The sequence below is a fragment of the Cnephaeus nilssonii genome (genome assembly GCF_951640355.1).
Source record: "Cnephaeus nilssonii genome assembly, chromosome: 22".
NCBI classification, from domain to species: domain Eukaryota; kingdom Metazoa; phylum Chordata; class Mammalia; order Chiroptera; family Vespertilionidae; genus Cnephaeus; species Cnephaeus nilssonii.
In genome coordinates this window covers 4,614,356-4,642,127 of record NC_137093.1, presented here as the reverse complement: position 1 = coordinate 4,642,127, position 27,772 = coordinate 4,614,356, and the positions used below count along the sequence as shown (strand labels likewise).

Below are 27,772 nucleotides of genomic sequence, written 5' to 3'. Positions count from 1 at the left end.
ACTGATCCAGCCTCACCCAAGTCAGGTAGAAGCACCAGCCCAACCTCACTCCCACCTTCTTCAGGAATGGCACCATATATAACTATTTTCACTCCTCAAACTTAGATAGTCTGAGTGTTGGAAACCTGGAACTGGGAAAAGCCTCTTAATTTCTTAATTTAATTGATATGCATATGTTGTACCTCAGGTTCTCATTATTCCCACTTCTTCCTTTTTGGAGTTGTGTGCCTCTGACTGGTCAAACTGTAAGGGGCTCTGGGTTCATGAGAGTAGATGGTCAAGAAAAAAATGCAGACATGTAAACAGAAAGCTTCTGGCTACATAATTAACCCGATGACTTCTTTGTGGAAGTTCAAAAATCCATTACAGGCATTTAAGGGTTGGTTCAAAACCTTTGCCTTGACTCTTGGGATAGTTCCATAAACTGTGTTATTGATAAGATTCGCTGGGCACCTACTATATGCCACACGTTGTGCTGAGAACTTAAAAGGCATTATTAGTTCATTTAATACTTGCAACATGCCTATAAAGTGTATTCCTTTTATATTTATCCCCCTTTACAGATAAGAAAAATGAGATTCAAACAGCCAGTAAATGACTGCTGGGATTTAAATCCAGAACTGACCTTGTTCCCTACCCTCTCAAGACCTTGCTTTTTTCAACCACTTAATGGTCAGGTTAGCCTCCCTAAGCCAGAGGAAATAACCTCTGAGGGACTCCTTTCTAATCACTAGGGCACCTCTGCCCTAGATATAAGTCCTCAACCAAGAAACACAGGAAAGACAGCCTCTTTGGAGCAAGAAGCCCCACCCTGGGCACACACACCCAAATCCACCCAAAGGGCCCTTAATCCCCTTAAAGGAGGTCTGCATTGCACAGCAGGGAGACCCAACTCTTGGGATAACCCCTTAAATCATAAGGAACCCCTCTCCCATTCCTGAGGAACCTCTCCCCGGTATTTAAAAGGACAGGCTACATAATTTGCGGGACCCAGTGCAAAAAGAAAGTGTGGGATCTCTTGTTTAAAAAGATAATTTCGAGAATGAGACAGTAGAGCATTAAACCAAGTCCAGGGATTCCCTCTTCTGCGACTGCATTGACCATTTGCCTAGGCAGCCGGCCCTGGCCACCTCAGTCAGAATCCGTAAGTGCTAACCTCGGGTGCACCCAACTATCTATTCAAGAGCAAATCTTGGGACAACCTCCGTAAGTTTGGAATCACTTCCCTTGGCTTAGACAGAAACTCCCTTCGCACCGGTCTAGCCGCTGGGTGGTTCTCCATTGCGCGCCCCAGCTCCACCTTCGGGGTGTGTGGGCCTCAACGCGTGCAGCCCAGCCCATTGCCGGGGCAACAGACGCCACGAGCAGTGCATTGTGGTCTGCAACAAAATGCTGGAGAAAGATCCTGAGGGAACGATTGAGCCCATGGGCCAATGGGAGAGCCCTAGGGGCTGCGGCAAGCCAGTAGGAATGTTTTGGGGGCGGGGTCTCCGGGAGCAGGGCGGAGCCTAGGCTCTAGGCGGCGGCGGCTGGTGTGGGGCTCAGATGCGCCACGGATTCTGTAGCGACGCTTCTCTAGCTGGGTCTGAGCCTCGCCAGCCCCTCCCCCAGGAGACTGTTGCAGTCGGCCAGCCGCTGCTCCACCGTGAGAGACTCAGGGGCTCGGGGGGGCTGCGCTACCCGGTTTTGTACCCCGCTGGAGTTCTCCCGTTGTTGGGTCGGCGCGGCCCGCCCTCCCTGAGAAGCGGGGTGGGGGGCGTCCTCCGGGATGGCGTGGGACGCGCGGGGCGGGCGGGGGAGCTGGCGCATCGCAGGCGCAGTCCTCACCCCCCGTCCCCCATCTCCTCACCCCTTGCTGGGGCCTCCTTCCTCAGGTAACCATGTGCGACCGAAAGGCGGTGATCAAAAATGCCGATATGTCGGAGGAGATGCAACAGGACTCCGTGGAATGTGCTACTCAGGCACTGGAGAAGTACAACATAGAAAAGGACATTGCGGCCCATATTAAGAAGGTGAGGAGGGGGCGCGGGGCGGGGGCGCGGGCCGATGGCGCACAGCTGGCGGGAGTCACAACTTCTTGTCCGGGTCATGCATCCCCAGAGCGCCTGGCAGAGATCCACGAGGGCACGCAGGGCAGCTTGGGGGTAGAGTTTTCCAGAAAGAACGCAAGTGAATTTGGTGCTCCTCTTGGGAAGACCAGAACCTCGGCGCCCCAAGTTTTTTTTATTATCCAGCTCCGCGGGGGAAAGCGCCACCTAGCAACGGTTTCTAAGATCAGGGAGCAGCGGTGCCCCCCTTCTGCACGATTTCTGCGCGGAAGATCCATCTGGGTGTTCGGGAGGGGGGAGCTGCGTGGGCGTATCCAGCAGCCGGGAGGGAGATCTTGCCAGCCTTCCAGTGGGGAGTTTGGTCGGCAGATGAAAGTGGGTGGTGGTGGTGGTTGGGGGGCTGGGGTGGGGGCTTGGTAAAGGACAGTCTGTAGAAAGCTGGCAGAACTGCTAACTTCTCCAGCTGTGCTTTCTGGAAGGGAAGGAGACGGGCCACCTAAGCTGTGACAGGGTTCCAGTCGAGGATAAGAAGATAAGACTTCAGGTGGAATAGAAATAAATGCCATTTTTTGACAAACGCAGTAAGAATGTTATTCTCCTCAATCTAAAAGATGTTCGTGCTGCACACAAGATAAGCGTAGCCAAACCACAGACTTGTAATAATTTTATAGATAAGGGTTCATTTTGGCGCCTGTTGACAGTCACCTAGTGAAGAAATGAACAGGGGCATTCTAGTTAGTTCCCAAACCTCTTGGGGTAGGGAAAGTGGGGGGAAAGTGTTGCTGCAACTTGCTATCCTTGTGGATCAGGTGGTGTGTCAGCATCAAGATAGACGTGATGAGGAGGGCTGTTGAAATTACAGTTAAGGATAAAATTTGACCAGGTGGTTGTCAGATTCTGTTTCCAGCATTCTTTTTATAGGAGTAGTGGCATGCCAAATGTCTGTTTAAATTAAATTTTTGATCCACAGTGGTGCGAACTGAGACTTTGTCCCCATATCAAGGATACTGGAGTGCAGTTAAGGAAATGAGTTATAATGGGGTATTTTGAGCTAAACATTTACCATTTTCTTACATTTGGGTGCATGACATACAGAAGGAGTGTTTAATTCTGTTTACACATAAGAACAAGATAAGCTAGAACTGTTGATGTTACCTGCTATCAGTGGGTATTATGGAAGTTATGAAGGTGGAATTGCCATAACAAAGTGCTCAGTCTTTGAGGCTGCCCTTCTGCCTTTTACATCCCAGCCTCCTTTTCCAGCTTAGCGCAGACTGCAAGTATGTTTGCATTAATGCACTATGTAGGCGACTTGGAGCTGGGAAACAATTCTTTCATTCTAAGAATTTGCAGATGCTAACGTTCCTCCTCTCTGCCCCAGCAGGCTCTGACCTCTGATTTAGCACTAAAATTCTAGTATTCTTTTTCTCCACCACCCCCTCCCCCAGGAGTTTGACAAGAAGTACAACCCCACCTGGCACTGCATCGTGGGGAGGAACTTCGGTAGTTACGTGACACATGAAACCAAACACTTCATCTACTTCTACCTGGGCCAAGTGGCCATTCTTCTGTTCAAATCTGGTTAAAAGCATGGACTGTCCCACACACTCAGTGATCCGTCCAAAAATAAGGATTGCAGCCTAAATTCCAAATACCAGAGACTGAAAATCTTCAGCCTTGCCTAAAGGAACACCTTGATCTTGAACCTTTATTGTGTTGTTTTGTACAGGGTATTCACTGTACTCATTTGTTGTTATAAAACAATTAGCAAAGAAGCTTACATTTGTATTTATTTTCTATTCCATACCTCTCTGCCCCATGTTTTTTCTCCTCAAAATCCATTCCTTTCCCAAAATAAAACTTGTCGGAGAACTGTGTGTTATAATTTGTTCAACTAATCTAGGGTTGAAGGGGGCCCATAGCCATCTAGGTTATTGGGGGTGAGTCCTTGAAGTAAGTTTCTGTGGAATATAGTAGACCAGCCTATTCAGTTTATGTTTTATTTTTAATATGTTCTTACTGATCTCAGGAAGGGAGAGGAAGAGAAACATCAATGATGAGAGATCATTGATTGGCTGCCTCCTGCACACCCCACACTAGGGATTGAGCCCGCAACCTTGGCATGTGCCCCTGACCAGAAGCGAAGCCAGACGCTCTATCCACTGAGCGATACCGCTCTATCCACTGAGCGATACCAGCCAGGGCTAGCCTATTCAGTTTCTCATGCATCTGAACTGTTATGCGTGACAGAATACTCGCAAGTGCATGTCAGAAACTTTTGGGTTAAGTCTTATTCCTAACCTGGTAAATATTGTGTTTAGGTGCTCATTTTGTTAAAAGATGCTGCTCTAGAGCCCGGCTGGCATGGCTCAGTGGTTGAGCATTGACCCATGAACCAGGAGGTGACGGTTCGATTCCCCCTCAGGGCACATGCCCGGGTTGTGGGCTCAATCCCCAGTGGGGGGCCTGTAGAAGGCAGCCGATGATCAGTGATTCTCTTCATCATCCTCATCAGTGATTCTCCTCATCGATGTTTCTATCTCTATGCCTTTCCCTTCCTCTCTGAAAAACAAAACAAAAAGGTGTTGCTACTGGTGGGGATAATGCAGTAGCACTCCTTTATATAAATAAGCTTTCTATGGCGGTAAAATGTGAAAATAAGCTGGTAACGGGCTAATGAGAAACAGTCTCTGGGCTATTCCCCCTCCCCTGTCAGGCCCCAAAAGGATACTGTAAAGATTAAAGGTGGGGAAAAAAGATTAAAGGTGGTTTTAAAAGGGAAAGTTTTTGAGCAGCAGCCTTCCATGTGATTATAAAGTCTGCAGGAATTTAAATGTGTAAGCCTGCTGTGCTGTGCTTGAACTAGCTGTGGTCAGAAACCCAATTAACAAATGTAAATTGAAGTTTCCATTAAAAGACCCAGTTACAAGTGGGTAAGTATAGCCTTCATTAAAGGTTTCCTGCTATCAATTTTAGGAAGACTTCAGTCTTTTTTTTTTTCTCTCCCCCTATCAAATTTTTTTAAAAATAAATATTTTATTGATTTTTTACAGAGAGGAAGGGAGAGGGATAGAGTTAGAAACATCAATGAGAGAGAAACATCGATCAGCTGCCTCCTGCACACCCCTGCTGGGGATGTGCCCACAACCAAGGTACATGCACCTGACCGGAATCGAACCTGGGACCCTTCAGTCCACAGGCTGACGTTCTATCCACTGAGCCAAACCGGTTAGGGCTCAAATTGTTTTATTAGGTTAATTAAATAACTTATAAAGACTTCAGTTTTTTGTTTTTACTCCTTTTTAAAATTTATTGATTTGAGAGAGACATCGATTTGTTGTTCCAATTATTCATTGGTTGATTGTCGTATGTGCCCTGAGTGGGGATCGAACCTGCAACCTTGGTGTATCGGGACATCGCTCTAACTAAGCTGCCCAGCCAGGACTAAAAGACTTGAATCTTTTTAAAAATATATATTTTTAATGATTTCAGAGAGGAAGGGAGAGGGAGAGAGAAACATCAACGATGAGAGAGAACCATTGATCGGCTGCCTCCTGCACGCCCCACACTGGGGATCGAGCCCGCAACCTGGGCACGTGCCCCTGACCGGAATCGAACCTGGGACCCTTCAGTTCACAGGCTGATGCTCCAGCCACTGAGCCAAACCAGCCAGGGCAAGACTTGAATGTTTTAAGAAAAGCAAATATGGCAGACTTGTCTTGTAGGTAGAAAGGAAATACTCCAGAGGCTGAAACAATATGCATCCACCTTGGGAAGTTGCAAGGAAGGTCTGGGCTTTCTAGTTATCCTATGCTCAGTGTTCACATGAGGTAAGGCTTTTTGTTTTAGATCTTGGGTCTGTGAGATACAATTAGAATTTCTGAGCAGCTAGGCTATTGCTATGAGAGTGGGGTGATAGATTTTAATTGACAGGTGATGATTCCATCTTAAAAGCAGTATTAGGTCGGTAACATCTTGGGGAAGATTGTTTTCCTTTTTTCATATATATATTTTTATTGATTTCAGAGAGGAAGGGAGAGGGAGAGAAAAAAAAATCAATGAGAATCATGGATCGGCTGCTTCCTGCGCGCCCCCTACTGGGGACTGAGCCCGAAACCCGGGCATGTGCTCTTAACCGGAATTGAACCTGGGACCCTTCAGTCCTCAGGTCGACGCTCTATCCATTGAGCCAAACCAGCTAGGGCAAGATTGTTTTTCTTTACCAGAACTTGGGAGTTTTAGGATTCCTAGTGAACTTGAGCTGTGTTAGGACTGAGAACATTTTCAGTCTGTTCATATAAATACAAGCTGCTGGACATTAGGGGTTCTGACTTGATTAGGCCCTTATCTATTTGCCAAGACTGGCAGTTTTAAACTTATTATTTTTAAAATATATTTTTATCACTCATCTAGTGGAAATAATGAACAACATAGATTGATGAACAAGAACAGACCCAGAAACAAGGAGGCACGGATCAGACTGTCGGGCCTCAGAGGGAGGGTAGGGAAGGGTGGGGGTAAAGGGGAGAGATCAACCAAAGGACTTGTGTGCAAGCATATGCGCCTACCCAGCGGTTGGGGACAACAGGGGGTGGGGGCATGTGTGGGGAGGGGTGTGGGATGGGAATGGGGGGATGAGGACAAATATGTGATACCTTAATCAATAAAGAAATAAAAAATAATAAAAAAAATAAAAAATATTTTTATTGATTTCAGAGAGGAAGGGAGAGGGAGGGAAAGTGAAGAAATATCAGTGATGAGAGAATCATTGATTGGCTGCCTCCTACATGCACTGGGGATTGAGGCAGCAACCTGGGCATGTGCCCTGCATAGGAATCGAACCATGACCTCCTGGTTCATAGGTCAATGCTCAACCATTGCTGGCCAGGCTTACCTTTTTTTAAAATTAATATATTTTATTGATTTTTTTTTTTACAGAGAGGAAGGGAGAGGGATAGAGAGTTATAAACATCGATGAGAGAAACATTTATCGGCTGCCTCCTGCACACCCCCTACTGGGGATGTGCCCACAACCAAGGTACATGCCCTTGACCGGGATCGAACCTGGGACCCTTCAGTCCGCAGGCTGACGCTCTATCCACTGAGCCAAACCGGTTACGGCATTACCTTATTTTTTTATTATGATGTGAAGAAACCACATTGCTGTGGAGATAGGACTGGGTTGATGTTTTATGAAGTTCCCTCTAGTGCCTGCTCCTTGTTAATTTCAAAGGCCCATAGGCTCCAGCTTGGGGGTTGTGGGGGAGGAGTAAGCTAAAGTTTGTATAAGGTTTATCATTTTATTAAGTGCTTAGTTGCTGTCTTTGTCTTTGAGATAGTTGCATATAGATAGCTGTATCTGAAAGCTTTTCAGTGACAGGCAAAATCTTGAGTGAAGGTACATAAATGACCCCTACTGTGCTAGGGCAAGAGGCAGCCTGTTCAAATAGCCCAGATCTAAGTTACTTACAATTAAAGTGCCAGCCAACTCGCAGGTTGGTTTCTGCAATTTCTTAGCAAGGACCCACACAAACCTTAAGCTTTATCCACATAAAAAATAGGGCCTCGCCCTAACTGGTTTGACTCAGTGGATAGAGCGTCGGCCTGCAGACTCAAGGATCCCAGGTTCGATTCCGGTCAAGGGCATGTACCTTGGTTTCGGGCACATCCCCAGTAGGAGGTGTGCAGGAGGCAGCTGATCGATGTTTCTCTCTCATCGATGTTTCTGACTCTATCCCTCTCCCTTCCTCTCTGTAAAAAATCAATAAAATATATTAAAAAAAAAAATAGGGCCTCTGCCGAAACCGGTTTGGCTCAGTGGATAGAGCGTCGGCCTGCGGACTGAAAGGTCCCAGGTTCGATTCCGGTCAAGGGCATGTACATTGGTTGCGGGCACATCCCCCGTTAGGGGGTGTGCAGGAGGCAGCTGGTCAATGTTTCTCTCTCATCGATGTTTCTAGCTCTCTATCCCTCTCCCTTCCTCTCTGTAAAAAATCAATAAAATATTTAAAAAAAAATAGGGCCTCATTTTAACATCAATTACTATATTAAGGATACAAGAGCTCTGCCCCCAAGTACTGGAGGAGGTTAGGCTAAATACTTTTCAAACATTTTTTACTATAAAATCCTTTATTCAAATATATCCTGACAAAGATTTCTAAGACATAAAAGCAGGAGTTTGCTGGTATTTATTCTTCCAAGGATTTGTTGTTTTCTTCATGATAGGCACAAGGGAACAATAGTGGCTTTTGGTAGAAGAGCACTGAATGAATGAAGAGCATTGAATGAATGTATTTCCCTCAAGAAAAAATTTACAAATACCATACAAATTGTAAAATCATTTAGTGGTTCAGTATATAATTCTAGTTGTGACTGTTAGCCCTGACAGGCCTTGGCTTTGGCCCTTAACCAGTCCTAGGCTGAAAGGTTGACTCAGGTACAGTTAGGAAGTTTTCTGGTTCAAATCGTTAGATTCAAATGATCCATTGTCCTTCTGGAAGTCAGAACCAGCAGAGAAACTCCACACACACTCCAAACTGAGCTTTAGTGCTGGCTTTACCTTAACCACATACTGCACAGCTGAGGAAAATAGCAGGAACTGAGCAAAAACTACAGGCACGATACTGTGGGGAGAAGGCCTGCAGAAAGCAGTTCCTAGTGAAAGCTGAAATAAAGTGACACAATTCGTTTCTTCCACTTTGAGATTGGTCACATCAGAACATGAGTCCAAGGCACATACCCTTAAGAGGAGATGTTCTGTTGCTGGTCTCACCAGCCTGATTATCCTGAGTTTGCAGGCTTTTGACAGGATGTGAGTGGTTCATGCTCCAGGATGGTGACGGAGTTACAGTTTGAAGCCAGAGTGAATGGCCACGATGCCTGATGTTAGACTTTCATAAGTCACTTTCTGAAAACCTGCATCTTCTATCATCTCCTTGAACTCCTCCTAAAACACAAAGGGAGATATGGCAAGGATCACCTCGATTTCACCTTTCAGGCCTTTGTCATAAGTTACAGAAGTTTTGTACCTGAGCTGGGAACTGTCGAATACTCTCTACAAGGTATTGGTAGGACTTCCAGTTTCCTGCAATAACCTCTCCCAGGACAGGAATAACCTGGAAACTATAGAGATCATAAAGCCTAAACAAAAAGGCAAAAGATTAAGGTTAGAACATGCCCCTTGGTGAGACGCAAGAAGGTCTAAGCCTGGGATCATAAACTCAGATGCCTAGAGGGTCCAGCAAGTACCTAAAATAAGTGAAGTGATCCAGGTGCAAGGTCAGTAGGGAGCAATAAGGATGTGGTGACAGGTGCAGTTAGGAAGTACCATAAAAGGGGAGAAGGGATAGTTACTGCTCAGCTCTGACCATGGCCATGTGGGAATACGGCTTACCCAGGGTTGCTATGTTTTCTGATTTGTCAGGTGAAGCTGAAAATCCAGATTTTTATGTAAACTTTCATGAATTTTAAATATGGACATCTAAATCAACTTATTAGAATGCCAGGACTCAAAATCTGTGGACAGACTGAAGCCTCTGGTTGCTGGTTTGAGACCCTTCTGGCCTGGATGTTGTCATTCAGGAGGGGCTGACATCTGGCCTCTGAGGTGGCACTATCCCTCAGAGAGTCAGTCTGTGAGGTTCATGCTTCTTTCTCACTGGCTACTTTCTATACATTTTGGAATGGGAACCCTTGGCTAACCAATGAGAATCAAGCCCTGTTAACAGTACCAACCTGGATACAAGGGGATTGTTCACTTGGCTGAACTCCAGACAGAGAAACCGTCCTCCTGGTTTCAGGACCCGATGAGCTTCCTGGAGTGCCTGAGTGAGAAAAGGAACCAAAGAACACATTCCTCAGCAGACTCACTCAGTTCCATGAGGCCCAGACAGCTTTAGCTTCTGTGGACATTAGAGGTTATTTCCCACTGATCCTTTGTTCATTCTCAGTTGAGAAGATGTAACAGCAGAAATAACCCTATAACATCCTATATTTTATAGGTTTTCTGTTGCTCATGAAGAGATTACTTGAGCCCTAGCTGGTTTGGCTTAGTGGATAGAGTGTCGGTCTGCGGACGGAAGGGTCCCGGGTTTGATTCTGGTTAAGGGCACATGCCCTGGTTGCAGGCTTGATTCTCTCTCATCATTAATGTTTCTCCCTCTCCCTCTCCCTTCCTCTCTGAAAAAATATCTATATATATAAAAGGCTAATATGTTAAGTGTCCCTCCGACTGGTCGCTATGATGCGCACTGACCACCAGGAGCTGCCGTGACCTGCACTGGCCATTTACAAAGAGACAGCACCACAGACCTGATGCCCACAAAGCAACACTCAGCTTCCCCAAGTGGGACACAGGCCCTGCCTCCAGCCCAGAGCGACAGCCCACCAAATCGCAGCCAACACTGCCAAGACCCCATGGCGCAAAATGCAGCCCACAGCCCAGCCCAGCAACCGTCGCTGTGGGCACCGCGTAATGATGTCACGTAGCAACGACCGGCTTCCTCTCCCTAGCCACTAGCCTCCTTGGAGTTTCTTCAGCCCAGGAACATGACTTGCTTTATAGCCAGGTGCAAACATTTCACACTTTAACCTAATGTCTGTGAAGCATTTTCCTGTGCCTCATCTCATTTGATCCTCACAGAAGTCCTGGAGTAGGTAGATAGGAGACTCAGTGGAATTCTATTTTCTTTTCATTAGCCGGAAAACAGAGATTTAGAAAGCTTAGAAACTTGACCCGACTGAAAAGAAGTAAGAGATGATGGACTTTGAAAATGACTTAAGAATATAGTCAAACACTGCTGCAGTTAAATATTTTACCCTTTGTTCTCCCTGTGTGATCTACAATAATAATCTGCTTCGTGTTGCGATTTACTGCTGTGTTGCTGACAATTACATGAAAGAGAAGTTGAGGTGCTTCACTGGGCTGGAAAACGTTTAGCTACATCAGAAAGCAGGTCTAATTAAGGAAGTTTATTCTATATATATATATATATATATATATATATATATATATATATATATATATATATATAAAGGCTAAGCTGACTTGTGCATGTGCCATACATATAAAGCTCTTGCTGGCGCCAATTGGTGTGTTTCAATCCATCACTGTCGATTGTGAATTTGGTTGACACTTCTATTATAGAGAAAGGGTGAATAGCGATATTAAAATATTTCTTCTAACTGATTTCCTTTCAATGTGCACGAACCTGTGCACCAGGCCACTAATACATATATATAGATAACATCTATATATATAAAATCCTAAGCAACCAAACGACTGAACAACCAGTTGACCGTTGCTATGATGGGCACTATTTACCAGGGGGCAGACGCTCAATGCAGGGGCTGCCCCCTGGTGGTCAGGGCGCTCTCACAGCCAACCTCCTGTGTGGGCCAACCTCCGCGGTCCTTCCCCCTGGCCAGCCAGCGTCCCCTCCTCCCCCAATAGGCCCCAAACGCCAGCCAGGCCGAGGGACCCCACCCATGCACAAATTGGTGCATTGAGCCTCTAGTGTATATATAAAAGAGAAGCTTACTTGATTTAAACAGACTCAGATTGGTACAACCCCCACCAAGGGCAATTTTTGATTATCAAAATCACAATGCATATTTTCTTTGATAAAGCAATTTTACATTAATGAATCTATCTCCTAGAAATGCTTCTACCATGGAAATGACATGCAGCACTATTTGAACAGCACAAGATTAGAAGCATCTTAACCATTAATGAGACTGGTTAAATGATGGAAGTTCTATGCAAATGGAATCCACGCAGCTATTGGAAAAAGGAAGTGCCATGTTCTTTATGCACTGACATGGAAAAATCTCCAAGATATATATATATATATATGTAAATATATATATATACATATATATACATATATATGTGTATATATTTATTTATTAATATATCTTTATTGATTTCAGAGAGGAAGGGAGAGAGACAGAAACATCAATGATGAGAGAATCATCAATCAGCTGCCTCCTGCACGCCCCCTACTGGGGATCGAGACCACAACCCTTGGCATGTGCCCTTGACTAGAATGGAACCTGGGACCCTTTAGTCCGCAGGCTGACTATCTACTGAGCCAAACCAGCTAGGACTATTCTACTTCTTAATGAAAAGAAATAAGAAACTGACTCCAGACACAGGTCACAAAAACCAAGCCAAAAAGCTAACGACCACCATAAAGGGTGTCCCAGCCAAAGCAGAGGAATCAGGTAACTGGAGCCCATATCACTGAAGCGAAACTGATGCCTTGTGCATTGTCTTCAAATGCTGAAGTAGAAATAAAGAGTTGCATCAGATTAAGCAATTTTACATTCCCTTCTCTCCGAACATTCCCTTCTTTCTATAGAGGAACCATGAATCTACTAGCTACCTTCTGCCAAAATAGTGTTTGAGTGCTTTTTTCTGCGTCAACCTCAGAAATGCCGCTAAGCTTCTGCAAACTCTCAGGGTCAGATGGCTTCACAAGTGAGAGGAAACAGATGAAACCTCAGAGCAAGACTGACAGTCTCAAAGAAAGAAATACCAACCCAAGCAAAAAGGCTTCTATGGGATCTGCTCTCTTTGGTCCTTATCGATTTTGAGAGTAGGAATATTGGCAACTTAAAGGATGGAGGCCCCCGACTCTGAAACAGTCATTCCACTCAAGATCCGAACCCAGAAAAGAATGTCTCCATCCTTCTTCATTCACTGTGGAGCCACACCAGAACTAATATCCTGCGATGCAGCCATTCGTACCCGGTCAATGTGTGTGACATTCCGGATCCCAAAGGCAATGGTGTAGACATCAAACTTGTCTTCATCAAAGGGCAGTTCTTCAGCATCTCCCAATACCCAAGCAAGTCCTGAAAGAGAAAATGAGTTTTCGTCTTAGTCTGGTAGCTGTCTCTCCTGCACCCAGGGAATTGCCAAACCTGAGGAGGAGGGCTTGGGAACCCTCCAGGCAGAAGCTGGACAGCCTGGACACCCCATTTGTGGCTGGCTTCTGAAGTGGGGGCAGTTTTGTGAGGCTGAGCCCTTAAACATGTTGAATCTGATGCTAACTCTTGGTAGTTACGTGTCAGAATTGAACTGAACTGTCAGACACCTACTTGGTGTGGAAGAATTGGGGAACCGTTTGGTGATGGGCAAACATCACATTTGGTGTCAGAAAACATCACACACCTGACTTCTCCCTTGGATTCCTGGCCACTGTCTTCATGGGTGACCTCTAATCCTGAGAAGTTGAAGCTGGTGTCCTTGAAGTTTAGGGAAAGTCCTTCGCCCAAGACCCTAAGTGAAACCTGATACCGTCAAGCAGTTTTTACTTGGCTAAGTGTTTTGTATAGTGTACTGTGGTTAGGAGCCCAGATCCTGGGGTTAGACTGCCTGGGTTCTAATTCCAGCTTCACCACTTATTTAAATATCTTTTTATTGATTTCAGAGAGGAAGAGAGAGGGAGAGACAGAATCATCAATGATGAGAGACAATCATTTATCAGCTGCCTCCTGCACGCCCCCTACTGGGGATCAAGCCTGAAACCCAGGCATGTGCCCTGCCCAGGAATTAAACCGTGACTTGGTTCATAGGTTTGATGCTCAATCACTGAGCCACATTGGCTGGGCAAGCTTCACCATTTATTAGCTGTATGATCTTGAAAAAACTACTCTGCCTCAGTTTCCTCATCTATAAAATGGAGTTAACAATAATACCTACCTCAGAGGGTCACTGGAAGTACTCTAAGAACAGAAGTTAGCATTGTTATATTGATTCTATCAGAGTCTTAGAGAATCAAAGTGTCTAGTCCCTAAGTCTAGTCATGAATTCAGAAATTACCTACGGGACCCCAATAGCAGAGAGGCTATGTCCTCTAAGGATCCTGATTCAGCATGAACATTATTCAATATGCAGTGAATTAGACATAATATATGACATAAAAGGAACGCTCTATAGAGGAAGGCAAATGAAAATAGCCTTTCTGGCCCTAGTTGGTTTGGTTCAGTGGATAGAGCATCGGCCTGCAGACGGAAGGGTCCCAGGTTCGATTCCAGTCAAGGGCATGTACCTTGGTTGCGGGCACATCCCCAGTAGGGGGTGTGCAGGAGGCTAGCTGATCGATATTTCTAACTCTCTATCCCTCTTCCTTCCTCTCTGTAAAAAATCAATAAAAATGTATATTAAAAAAAAAAAAAAAAAGCCTTTCTGGCCCTAGTTGGTTTGGCTCAGTAAGTAGAGTTTTGGCCTGAGAACTGAAGGTTCTCGGGTTCGATTCTGGTCAGGCGCATGAACCTTAGTTGCAGGCTCGATCCCCAGCCCAGTTGGGGTACGTGTGGGAGGCAACCAATCGATACATCTTTCTCACATTGATGTTTCTCTCTCTCTATCTCTCCCCCTTCCTTCCATTCTCTCTAAAAAAATTAATGGGAAAAATATCCTCAGTTGAGGATTAACAACAACAATAAGACAATTGTACTATCCAGCATTTAATGCTTCCTATGCAGGTCGATTAGTCTTGGCAGCTAGGAGAGCCTGAAGGGCAAGCTATGTTACAGAAGAGATGGTTCCAGAAATGGAACATTACTTATCATTTCTGTCTTTGTTTGCCATTCTGTGTGGCTGAGTCCCAGAGAGAAAGGAAACATGTTTCCCAGTAGGAGTAAGGAAACATAGTGCCTTTGTCTGAAAACACTGGGGGCTGTCTGCCTCCTGGTCAGTGTGGATGGTTCACAAAAGAGCCCTTCATCTTGGGGGCCAGGGGGCTGCCCTGGTGTAGGCAGCTGTTCTGAGGGGGGAGGAGGAGCAAGAACTGAGCTAAAACAACCACAGGCCCTCCGTGTGGGGTGGGAAGGAGCGAAGTGCTGATGGCCTGAGGGACTTGGCTTTGTTGCACACCCTGCCTCTCACAGTGGCTGCCTGCCTGCTTCCAGCATGGGAGAGGGCAGAGCAGCAGCTCTGGAAAACTCGGTAAACACGGTGCAGCTGCAGGATCACTACTTCTACTTGAAAAAATTGTGGGGAAAATAGTACTTCAAAATATCAAAACAAACAGAAAGCCAAATGTAAAATGTACATCTTTTTTTTTTTCTGAACAGACTGACATAAATGCTTCTAAAGTGTGCATCTTTAAGCGAGGCTACAAATTGCTAAGCGTCTCCTAGCTGCTGCAGAGTACTGTGGCTTGGGAGTACGGTCAGTGCTCACTAACATCGCCGAAAGGTTCTTGGAAACTACGACTTCAAGTGAAGCGATGGGTAGCGAAAACCAATCTGACCAGAGGCTAACTGATGAGAGTTAAGTCCTTACGGCATCTTCTGGCCACAAACACATCACCCAACTTCTACAGAAAGACTCAAAACCATTTTAATATTGAACAATGAAATAAATGTGAGCTATAGATAAATTTAAGAAAGATTAATAGAAACAAATCAGATAATGATTTTCCAACTTAATTATTCCAGTTCCGGATCACAAGTGGCAGGAGCCTGTCCGGGGAGCTCCGGTAGAAAGGTGAACCTGACCCTGGGCAGGACACCCTTCCATCACAGGGCACACGCCCTCACTCACTCAGATTGGGACAGTTTATTACAGGCCAGTTCACCTCAGCGCACAGCTCTGGGATGTGGGAGGAAATTGGAGTACCTGGAGAAAACACACAGACATGGGGAGAACATGCCAACTCCACACGGACGGTGGCCCTGGCCAGGAATCAAACTTTTTTTCTCTCATCATTGTTATAACAAAAAACATTGAACCCAAAAAAAAAAATTTTTATTCTAGCCCAGCCAGCATAGCTCAGTGGTTGAGCATCAACCTATAAACCAGGAGGTCACAGGTCGATTCCTGGTGAAGGCACATGCCTAGGTTTTGGGCTTGATCCCCAGTGGGGGGCGTGCAGGAGGCAGCCTATCAGTGATTCTCTCTCATTATGGATGTTTCTCTCTCTCCCTCCCTCGCCCTTCCTCTCTGAAATCAATAAAAATATATTTTAAAAAATTTTATTTTAGGACCCGCTGTACTGTTTACAGGTGCTTCCTCATTGTATCAGTTGGGCCTTCTGAGAAACTGATGCTGAGATGAAGTGAAAAGGTTTTTTTGTTTCTTTGGGGGGAGGCACCTGGGAAAGATAAAAGAGATCAAAGGAAGAGGAAGCAAGACTGGATGGGAAACCTGTTAGACCCAAAGCCTCAGCCTGCCGACAGGGGCCCTGGAACAAAGCCTGCCTGTTAAGAGTCCAGCCTCGGAACTGTCCCGGCCCTCGCAGCCTCCCAGTGCTCAGCCATCAGCTGGTGCTGCCTGGCTGGCAAGCCGAGGCGGAGCCTGCAGGTGCTAAGAGCTGGAGGCTGTCAGCTACTACACTCCCGTGGCTGAAGGCAAAGTCCCTTTTTTAAGGGCAGTGCACCTTCTCGACTTCCACATCAATCAAACCATCCTAGTACTAACAGGGAAGTGGAGAGGCTCAAGAATAGGACATTTGGGGTTATGGGGAGGTGCTAGGAATTGAAAGCAAAATTTCTGTCTCAGGGTCCAGGAGCTGAGATCAGAAGGCTCAGCTCCAATGGGAGATCTGCCATTTAAGTTGTGTTTCTTGGGTAAGATATGCAACTCTTTTGGGCTTCAGTCAGCTCCCTTGTCACAGAGGGCTGATAATCTAACTCTCTAGGCTGCTGAAATAATGTGCATAAAACTGCACAAACTGGATCCACCCCCACAAATTATCTTCAACTTCTACCTAGCTATACATTTTCTAAAGCAGGAAAATAAAGCACTTCAACATTTCCCCCATTCCATCTTATTTTATAAACATACTAGAGGCCCGGTGCATGACATTCATGAGAAGGGGTCCCGCAGCCTGGCCTGCGCCCTTTAGCAGTCCAGAAGCCCTTGGGGGATGTCTGACTGATGGCTTAGTGCTGCCATAGCTGCTGCACTCACCAGCTGTTAGCCCAGCTTGTGGCTGAGCAGCCCTCCCCTGTAGGAGTGCACTGACCACCAGAGGGCAGCTCCTGCGTTGAGCATCTGCCCCCTGGTGGTCAGTGCGCATCACAGCAACCGGTTGTTCAGCCATTTGGTCAATTTGCATATTACCCTTTCATTATATAGGATTATTATACAGAATAAGCATTTCCTCTGTGCACTTTCTGTAGGACTTGCCAGTTTTGTATCCTTGGGCATAGGCTTTCTTCTTTCCAATCTTCAGCATCTCCTTGTTGATGTCACAGACCATGACGTGGGAACCGTTCAAGGAATCCTCTTCATTCTGGTACTTTTGGGCAATTTCTTCCCAGGATAAATTTTGCTGGGTCCTTAACTGCTGCTTCTGCTTTCTCCGATGCTGTGCCTGAACATAATTAAGGAACCGGAATGCAATGTCACCTGTGGGAAGGAGGGTGACAGGGAGGAGAGAAGGAAACATAAAACCAAAGCCCAGCACTGACTAACTCCAAAGGGACAACAAGGTGCAGGAGTGGAGGAGTGTACGAAATGATGTTTGTGCTCATCTCCACAGTAACTGCTATTTTTTAACTTCTAATATTCTTTAGAAAACTTTATTTAAAAATTGCATAAATAATGTATGGATATATTCTTACTATAAAAGACTCACTATCTCAATTTTTATTTTATTTTATTTATTATTATTATTTTTTTAAATTTCTTTATTGATTAAGGTATCACATATTTGTCCTCATCCCCCCATTCCCATCCCACACCCCTCCCCACAATGCCCCCACCCCCCTGTTGTCCTTAACCGCTGGTTAGGCTCATATGCTTGCACACAAGTCCTTTGGTTGATCTCTCCCCTTTACCCCCACCCTTCCCTACCCTCCCTCTGAGGCCCGACAGTCTGATCCGTGCCTCCTTGTTTCTGAGTCTGTTCTTGTTCATCAGTCTATGTTGTTCATCATTTCCCCTAGATGAGTGAGATCATGTGCTATTAGAAATACACTTATAAGAACCGAAAATGAGACAAGCAATAATGGCTATGGTGACAGGCAAATGAATCGGTCTGTAGTGAGTTTCTTTCTGGGCCAACAGTTCTTTTGAGACCCAATTTCAATGTCCAACAGTTCCTTATGTGTACATGTCAGCACTGACATTACAGTTCTGGATGGTGGACAAATGGTGGTAATGCAGGTCCGACTCCCTCTGGTTTGGTCACTATCTCAATTTTTAGAATAAAACATGAACATTGCATTCTCTGTCCATACCTTCTCCAGACATTACAAGTATACAGAGTTTAGTGTGCAGCCTTCTAGTCTTTTTCTAATAATTTTTATGGAAATAACATAGTTACAAGCAATAACTCCCTGTCCCACCACCACATCTCTCTCCCAGGTCAGTTCTCCAGAGACCATCTTTCCCAACTCTTTTAGCTGTTTCTTCTAAGTTACAGCTATTTCTTTCCTTACCAAATTTATAATGATATCCTGTTCCCCCTTCTCTGCTTGCCTCTACTCAATATATCCATATCACTTTTCATAGTTCCTCATAATACCTGGGTAACCTAGCATAATAAACTAATCAATAGTTGATTTCTTATTCCGTCAACTACAGATAGTATCTCTTGACTCCCTTCAACCTTCCATCCTATGTACATTTACTCTGTCAAGACTGGTAACATTTTATTTGTTTTACAGCTATAATTAAGCCTTCTGTGCTATGTTGGTGGTTTGAGTCTAAAAGCTAAAAATCAAAGTGTTTAAATAAGGTGACCAGGTAAATACTGTTCCTGCAAAGCGAGTGCTTTCTGAAATCACATTTTCTTTTTTTTAAAAAAATATTTTTATAGCCGAAACCGGTTTGGCTCAGTGGATAGAGCATCGGCCTGCGGACTGAAGGGTCCCGGGTTCGATTCCGGTCGGGGGCATGTACCTTGGTTGCGGGCACATCCCCAGTAGGCGTTGTGCAGGAGGCAGCTGATCAATGTTTCTCTCTATTCAATGTTTCTGACTCTCTCTCTCCCTTCCTCTCTGTAAAAAATCAATAAAATATATTTAAAAATATTTTTATAGATTTCAGAGAGGAAGGGAGAGGGAGGGAGAAAAACATCAATGATGAGAGAGAATCATTGATAGGCTGCCTCCTGCACACCCCCCACTGGGGATCAAACCTGCAACCCAGGCATGTGCCCTTGACCAGAATCGAACCTGGGACCCTTTAGTCTGCAGACTGACGCTCTATCCACTGAGCCAAACCAGCTAGGGCTAAAGCAGTTGCTTTATTGAGGGATAAATTGGTTATTTCTAATTTTTTTTTAATATTACAAAAAATGATGCAGTGAGCATATTTATAGTTATGTCTTGGTTGTTTGTTTTCGTTAATCCTCACCCAAGGATATTTTTCCATTGATTTTTAGAGAGTGGAAGGGAGTGGGGAGACAGAGAGAGAAACCTCGATATGAGAGAGACACATTGATTGGATGCCTTCAGTCCTTGGGCTGATGCTCTATCCATCGATCCAAACTGGCTAGGGCTAGCTATATCTTCTTCAAATGTCTTTTTAAATATATGGGAGTACCTTTGAATTACATTTTCTAAATGGGCAGTTGTCAGCATGAAGTGATGCTACTGGTCATGATACACTGGAGATGTAGGCAGCTCCGACTAAACCCCTTCTGTACTTTATCTTCGTGCCATTTTTTTTTAGATTCCATATCTAGAATTGTAATTGTGGGACCCTACTATAAACATGTTATACTTTGATAGATTCTGCTAAATTGTCTGTCCTCCACTGAGCAGGATTTTTTTCCTGCCTTCTAAGATTCATTTGGGGAGAGGATCATGTCAACAAAGCCCCATTTGTTTCAAACATGGAGATAATTCTATTACTAGAAGCCCGGTGCACGAAATTCGTGCACGGCGGGGGGTTGTCCCTCAGCCCAGCCTGTACCCTCTCCAATCTGGGACTCCTGGAGGGATGTCCGACTGCCCGTTTAGGCCCGATCCTAGTGGGATCGGGCCTAAACGGGCAGTTGGACATCCCGCTCACAATCCAGGACTGCTGGCTCCCAACTGCTTGCCTGCCTGCCTTCCTGATTGCCCCTAACCGCTTCTGCCTGCCAGCCTGATCACCCCCTAACCACTCCGCTGCCAGCCTGGTTGATGCTTAACTGCTCCCCTGCCAGCCTGTTTGCCCCCAACTTCCCTCCTCTGCCAGCCTGGTCACCCCTAACTGCCCTCTCCTGCAGGGTTGATCACCTCCAACTGCCCTCCCTTGCAAGCCTGGTCCCTCTCAACTGCCCTCCCTTGCAGGCCGGGTGCCTCCCAACTGCCCTCTCCTGCTGGCCATCTTGTGTCCAAATGGGGGCAGGATCTTTGACCACATGGGGGCAGCTATATTGTGTATTGCAGTGATGATCAATCTGTATATTACTCTTTTATTAGATAGAATAGAGGCCTGGTGCACGGGTGGGGGCCAGCTGGTTTGCCCTGAAGGGTGTCACAGATAAGGGTGGGGGTTCCCTTGGGGTGTGGGGCGGCCTGAGCGAGGGGCCTGTGGTGGTTTGCGGGCCGGCCACGCCCCCTGGCAACCCAAGGGGAGGCCCTGGTATCTGGAATTTATTTTCCTTCTACAATTGAAACTTTGTAGCCTGGGGCGGCAGCCATTTCTGGGGTGGCAGCCATTTCTGTGGCAGTTAATTTACCTTCTACAATTGAAACTTGGTACCTTAAGCGGGTGAGCCCGGCCAGGGTGTGCGGAAAGCTTTGCTTCCCCTGTTGCCGCCAGCAACCCTGGCCTGCTCTCTCAAGCTCCATTCTGCCGCCATTTGTTTGAATTTGTTTACCTTCTATAATTGAAACTTTGTAGCTTGAGTGGAGGCTTAGGCCTGCAACTGCTATGGAAAGCTTGGCTTGCTCTGTTACCTAGGAAACCTTGCTCTCTGTGGCTGTAGCCATCTTGGATTGGGGTTAATTTGCATACTCGCCCTGATTGGCTGGTGGGCGTGGCTTGGCTTATGTAGCGGAGTGATGGTTAATTTGCATATTACCATTTTATTAGAGAGGATAATTTATTATACATTTTCTGTTGGTACAATAACACTATTGCATTATATTATACATTGTAATGTACATTTAACATGTACATTAGCCATGTAATGATATCACCATGAGGCATTTTAGAAACCCATGATACTTTCCCCGAATGTCTAGAGTGCACCAAAGGAGCATGCATATACAAATGCGCTGTTGATATCTGGCGTGACAATGGATTAAGCAGGAGAAGCTGCCTAGAAAGCTTATATAATATGATAAAAGGCACCCTCCCCAACCTGAGAAAGATGCTAAAGGTGGTAAAAGTCATTTAGAGGGTAAAATGTCACTGGAGTGAAAAACTGGCCTTTTCACTTTGCAATCTGTGCATTTTAGAAAAGTGACAGGCACAAAGCTGACATTCTGTGCTTTTGATTGACATTCAGTTAAAAAAAAAAAAGAGTAAACCTTTCTTAGAAGCATGTTGATTTTCAACTACCATCTTCAGGCTAATGACAGGTGAGGCAGCTCATTCCAACAAGAGACCCTGATCCGTGTAAAGGTGCTCGGTGGAACCTGAGGAGACGAACACGGACATTACCTGTGCCTCCAGCAACATCGAGGAGCTGGGTCCCAGGAAACGGGTGCATTCTCCAGAGCAGCACGTCCTTCCAAACACGATGGATACCAAGACTCATCATGTCATTCATCACGTCATACTTCTTGGCCACACTTTCAAACACCTGATAAACTGACGTGGGAGAAATACAACATAATTGTGCTACTGACAAGATTAACTTGGAAAAGTCCTAAATGAAAGAGAAGGAAGCTTCGGCCCCCCCCCCCCCCCGCCCTGAAACTGCCTGTCTTTCCAGGGTGATCCTAAGCCATAATGCTTAACATTACCTCTTCTTAAAAAGGTTTATAGTACTTCATATAAAAAATCAACCTCTTTTCTACTGTCTTAGTTATCTTTTTGACCATTACTTTGTAATCATGCCATACACATACGTGGTACTAACTATATGTCTGTTTCTTAGAGGATAGGGGTGATGGTGGAATTTTTTCTAATGGTTATTATAATAAGAGACAACAAAATCCGTTAGAAAGACACATGGCTAATGGATGCGAAAGCCTCCAGTCATCTCAGCCTGTATCACCGAGAAAAACCTCAGGTACAATTTGGGGGGCAGGTGGATGGCAAGATGTGAATCAGGGTTAAGTTACATTGCAGAGGGTCCTCGTGAATCATCTCCACAGCATCAAGCCGAACGTGGAATCTGGGCTAGCTGGGAAGAGTTTCTTTAAGACACAGGCTCCATTTAACTCCTTTGCACCTCAGTTTCTCTGCCCATAAGATGAGAAAACCAGTGCCAGTCCCTCCCCACCTCCCTGCCATAAGGCTGAACTAGGCAGTGAAGGGGAGATGCTTTGAGTTTTTCGGATGAAATGTGCCACATAGATCCAAAACAGAACTGTCCTCTGCTGAATCAGCGACCACAGAATTCCTCCTCAACTCAATCTTGAATGCCCATTCTCAACCCTGGGATCTCCAAGTTTGATTTTTTTTTTGGTAATCCTAACCTGAGGATAATTTTCCATTGATTATTAGAGAAAGTGGAAGGGAGCGAGAAGGATAGAGAGAAACAGCGAGGTGAGAGAGACACATTAACTGGTTGCCTCCTGCACACACCCAAACCAGGGGCAGGGAACCTGTAATCAAGGTACGTGCCCTTGACTCGAATTGAACCTGGGACCCTTCAGTCTCAGGCCGATGCTCTATCCACTGAGCAAAACTGGCCAGGGTGCTTTTTCCTTCTGAATATCTTTTGAGGAGTTGAGGAACACAGGCTCAAACCACTGTGTATAACCACCCCTAGCTTTGCATGGTTCTAAAATGCATGAATTTCAGTTACCATGGTTTAGTTAAACAATACCAGTCCCCCAATAACATTGTTAAAATGCAATGGCATACTAACTGTAACTGCGTAAAGTGTAAACTCTAGTACTTCTTCAGTCCACAAATTGCTACATAAATAACAGTAACCAGCCATGTAACTTCTTTCATAGTTTGTAAGTGGTAGGTCACTATACATCAGTTGTTCAGTTCACACACAGACAGCAGAGCACGTGGTTGTGTTACCTCCTTATCTCTGTTGAAAACATGTGGCATTTTACAAAACTGGATAATTAAGAGGAAATTGGCCAACAAAAATGAAAGTGCAGCAAAGAACAAAAAGTGAAAATGGTGAAATTTAAATAGATGGGGTTGTAGGAGAAACGGCTGACCGTGGAATGTTGACAGTGCTGTCATTCAAGAGACTCTAGATGCAGTCAGATCTTTGTAAGATGAACTTACTGTCATAAATGAGGATGTGGTTGTGATGAAAACGTTGAAGATGCCCCAGAGGAAACAATGCCAGCAAAAAAGTTCACATTAAAGGAATTCTTGGAGATAATTCATGACATTGAAAGTGAAAGGGTAACAAGAACCGACCCAGAAACAAGGAGGCATGGATCAGACTGTCGGGCCTCAGAGGGAGGGGAGGGGAGGGTGGGGGTAAAGGGGAGATCAACCAAAGGACTTGGGTGCAAGCATATGAGCCTAACCAGCGGTTAAGGACAATAGGGGGGTGGGGGCATGTGTGGGGAGGGGTGTGGGATGGGAATGGGGGGATGAGGACAATTATGTGATACCTTAATCAATAAAGAAATTAAAAAATAATAATAATAAAAAAATAAAAATGAGCAAATGAGTTGCATAAAAATCAAAGAAGAAAAATTCAAATGGGTAATAAGCATGCAAAACTGTTTAATTTTCCCAATCTCTAATTCATCATTGTATAATACTTCTTAGTATTAAAGAGGGTTTGAAAAGTTAAAAAAAAAAAAAAGAAAGTGAAAGGGTAAAATGTTAGAAACTGATTGGAACTTAGGAAGGAGTATGGCAATTTGCCAAGGCATAGAGAAGATGCTCACTCCTACTGTAAATTAAATGCTGAGAAGACAGCAAACACTGTTCAAAATATTGGTAAATTTTTTACAAAGGAATAAAACCACTTAATGGTTGGGGAGCACACGAGACTTGGTTGGAAAGTTGTAAGGAGGACATTCTGAGAAAAGGGGAGTGTGTGGAAGGCCGCCTGCCCTGTTTATCGGAAGTCTCACTTAGGGGAGTGTTGAAGGCGCGCCCCTAATGATTCCTTGACCTTTCCAAACAAGTCTGTGCATGTGCAGACCCCTGGGTGTTTACTGGAATGCTTATGCTTAATCCCTGGATGCCCTTGCTTAAAAGACACTACAAACACATGTGTCCTCCCAAGATTACTGACCCTGCTGATTGTGTCTAAAAGATAAACTTTATCTCAAACTGCTTGTCCAATAAAAGCCTAAGGAGGCAGGCAATCAAGACTGCTTGGTCCCTTGAGCCAGAAAACCCCTCAGCCCTCTTTCACAGTGAAATGGAGTAATCTGTTCATCCCTGTTCAGGGGCGGCTGGTCAGCCCCGGCAAGGTGGTGCCCGTGTGAGGAGCCCCGGCACTTAATTCTCAATGTTTCTAATTTCTTATTAGAATTTTAATTAAAGAATTTAAACTTAAATTTAAACACCCTATATAATAAAAGGCTAATATGCAAATTATCCCCTCGACCCTGAGAGTTCGACCAGGGGGTGGGGCCCCCTTCCCCACCCCCCGCCTGCCGGGCCTGGCTGGACCGCACCTGTGCATGAATTCATGCACCGGGCCTCTAGTTCTAATTATATTAATTGAATTAAAAATTAAGCCTAACATAATTATATATAAATTATGCTAAAGAAATATTAACTTTACTGTCTTTCAATTTCCCTATACATTTAAAACTGACACAGAGTTTTGGATGTTCAATAATTTTTAAAGTCCATGTAATAATTATAATTCCCCCCCCCCATTGATTATTAAGATCACTGTGCATGATTTCAGCTTGCACAGTCATTTTTACCATCCTGCCTGTATTTCTATCTTCGGTCTCAAATCTGGAAGCTGTATTTAGCTCAGTGGGTAATTCCTCTTCCTGCTTCTCACTGTGTGAAATGTTTATATATTATAAGGCAAAATACAGAGGTTAGATATTATTAACATTTTGGAAGCAACCCACCTGATTAAAATGCCAGCTCTGCAGCTTACTAGGGAATCTCGGGCAAGTGACTTACTACCTCTGTTTCAACAGTTTCTTCATCTATAAAACCGCTGGGTTGTATTTATAAGAATTAATGCAAAGTACCTTAAGAGGTTTTAGGCTCTCAATAAATGTTTACTATTGTTTAACTTGGCTCCACTTATTTCCCTCCACAAGCAGTTATAAAACTCCTAATGCTCATCAGGCACTGAGGATATAAACATGAATGAGCCACTGTCCTAGCTTTCTGGGGATTCACAGTGAAAAAAATTTAAATCCAATATTCAAAGAGTTACAGTACACCCAAACACTTAGAAAGGTTGAGGTGAGAGGTAATACACTGTAGCAGTCTTTCAGAGGGTGGTAAGTTGCATTGTAAACTCCTTTTTTTGTTTCCAGGGTGACCATAGGCTAAGTGAAGGAACTCTGGGAGCCTGACCTTATCCATCAGTAAAATGGGCAAAATACCACAGCCATTATACATGGTTAGCAGGAGTTTAAAAACTGCTCTTTTCCTTTCCCATGCCTGTGTCACCGTGCTAAGAAACTGCTCAGTAATATCTAATATTTATTGAACAATTAAGCAGTGTCAGGCATTGTTCAAAATAATATTGTGTCAAGTAATCTAATTCTCACAAGAACTCTAAGAAAAATGTTGCTATTATTCCTACTTGGCAAATTTGGAAGCTGAGGTACAGAGAAGATACTTTCCTTTTTCTTTTCTATAAAAAAAAAAGTTCTATTATCAAGAGGTTAGGAACGTGGCTCTGTAGTCAGACCAAACTGAATTGGAATAATGGTTCCACCACTTCCTATGTTAAACTAGACAAGTTCTTGATTAACCTTTAAGTCTCAGTGTCCTCATGTGTAACATGGGGGAAACAATACCCACCACCAAGAAGTCGAAATGAAAACCGGAAATGTCTGCACGGTGCCTGGCACATTGTAAACGCTAACTTGATGGGCTTTTCCGATAATGGCTCCGCTTTAAAAAGAGGAGGCGCTGAAGCTCTGCAGAGCCAGGCTCGGGGCCACAGCACCGGAGCTAACACAGCACGACGTTAAATCAACCCTTAGCCGGGCCGAAGAAACTGGACCGCCGACGGCCCTTCCCCTCCATCCGCCCTCTCGCCCCTTTCACCTTTGTCCCCCTTCTCCTCCTCCGACACGGTCTCAAACCCGAAGTGCGTTTCCGCTGCCCGTTTCTCTTGGGACAAGAGCCGCGCACCCAGCGGACTCCCTGGCCAGGAGCGACGAAGCCCGGGGAGCCGGCAGCCCCGCAGCACCCGCGACCAGCCCCGGCCGCAGTAGCCCCATAGAGCGCAACTGCTGGGGGCCGCCATCTTGACAGTCGGCTGACAGCAGCCAGACGATACGTCACGTTGCGTCACCAGACGGCTGACGGCGGCCGGCCAGAGACATAATTAGTCGAACGCGTCCGGAATCCTGAAATTAAGGAGTTATTGCATGATCTCTGGAATCCGGGGTCTACTTAGTCACTGAGTCCCCGAGGTCCTTTCTTTCTCTTCCCAAATGGAACACAAGTCACCAGGAATAAGCGGACCTTAGGGAGACCCCCGATCACCTCTCAGCGGCCCCACGTCTCTGAATCTTGCCAACCTCTTACCAGTACCAACTCGCAAGATACCCAGTAACTCTTGTTTTCTGGTGAAGAAGAGGGGGAACTGAGGTACAGTGTGGCAAAAGGCTAAGATTACAGGTCAATTCTCGCAAACTTTGGCATGCATAAGGATCACCTGGTTTGAGCTTTAAAATGCAGATCACCAGGCCCCCAATTATAGAGATTCTGAATCAGGCAATCTGATATGGGTTTTGGGAATCTTTACTTGACCAAACTTTTCACGTGGTTCTGAGGCAAGGAATTCACAGACCATTCCTGGGATACATATGCTAGACTACGCTGAAAAGTAAACATTGGAAAGAAATGGGAATGATAGCTCTGGTATCTATTTAGCAAGTCAGAACAAATCACCATTCACACTTCCTCTCCTGCTGGGCCACAGTTTCTAGCTCCAGCTGGCATAGCATAGGTATTTCACTTCAAACCCAGATTTTCCCATTCTTTTCTTTTTATGGAAAGGGTAGAGTCCATCTTGCCCAAAAGAAGATGGGGGCGGTTTGATTCTCTTTTTAAGTGCATGTTTCCTGCAAATATTTCACAAGGACCCTACGAAACTATTTTGGAAATGAGAAATTTTTTTCTGTTATAATGTATGTAGCCTGACAGATGGACACCTACCACTTTGTTTTGGAAGAACTGCACTGGGATTTCTCGTCCCTTCTCTTTTATCTTTATGTGTGATAGATGGAATGATTCATCCATGTAATCAGAGTTCTCATATCTTTGTTAAAGGAAATATAAAAATTCATCAAGGAATCTTAGTATATCTTCCAAATGTAGTCATGCATGAGAATGGACCTCAGGATTTGAGGATGTTTCTTCTAAATATCAAATTAAGTTTCCAGACCAACATTATGTAGGTATTCTCTCATTTCAATATAATCTGTGGGGGCAAAAAAAAAGTGGAAAAGGTGAACCAAGATAAGGACTGGTGGAGGGCATATTAAGGAAATTTAAAAATATAAGA

The 27,772-nt window shown here is 44.9% G+C and overlaps 2 protein-coding genes across 2 annotated transcripts; one reads left to right on the top strand and one right to left on the bottom strand.

Moving 5' to 3' along the window:
* The first annotated feature begins 1,504 nt into the window (after positions 1-1,504).
* Positions 1,505-3,914, top strand: DYNLL1 (dynein light chain LC8-type 1). The gene is made up of 3 exons (XM_079763086.1): positions 1,505-1,645; positions 1,875-2,012; positions 3,497-3,914. The coding sequence occupies exons 2-3, from the start codon at positions 1,881-1,883 to the stop codon at positions 3,632-3,634; spliced, it is 270 nt and encodes an 89-aa protein (XP_079619212.1). The 5' UTR covers positions 1,505-1,645; positions 1,875-1,880; the 3' UTR covers positions 3,635-3,914.
* Positions 3,915-8,373: 4,459 nt separating this feature from the next.
* COQ5 (coenzyme Q5, methyltransferase) lies at positions 8,374-26,513 on the bottom strand. The gene is made up of 7 exons (XM_079762858.1): positions 26,305-26,513; positions 21,610-21,759; positions 17,191-17,412; positions 12,799-12,905; positions 9,783-9,871; positions 9,077-9,188; positions 8,374-8,994 (listed from the first exon to the last, which is right to left on the bottom strand). The coding sequence occupies exons 1-7, from the start codon at positions 26,504-26,506 to the stop codon at positions 8,893-8,895; spliced, it is 984 nt and encodes a 327-aa protein (XP_079618984.1). The 5' UTR covers positions 26,507-26,513; the 3' UTR covers positions 8,374-8,892.
* Between the last annotated feature and the right edge of the window lie 1,259 nt (positions 26,514-27,772).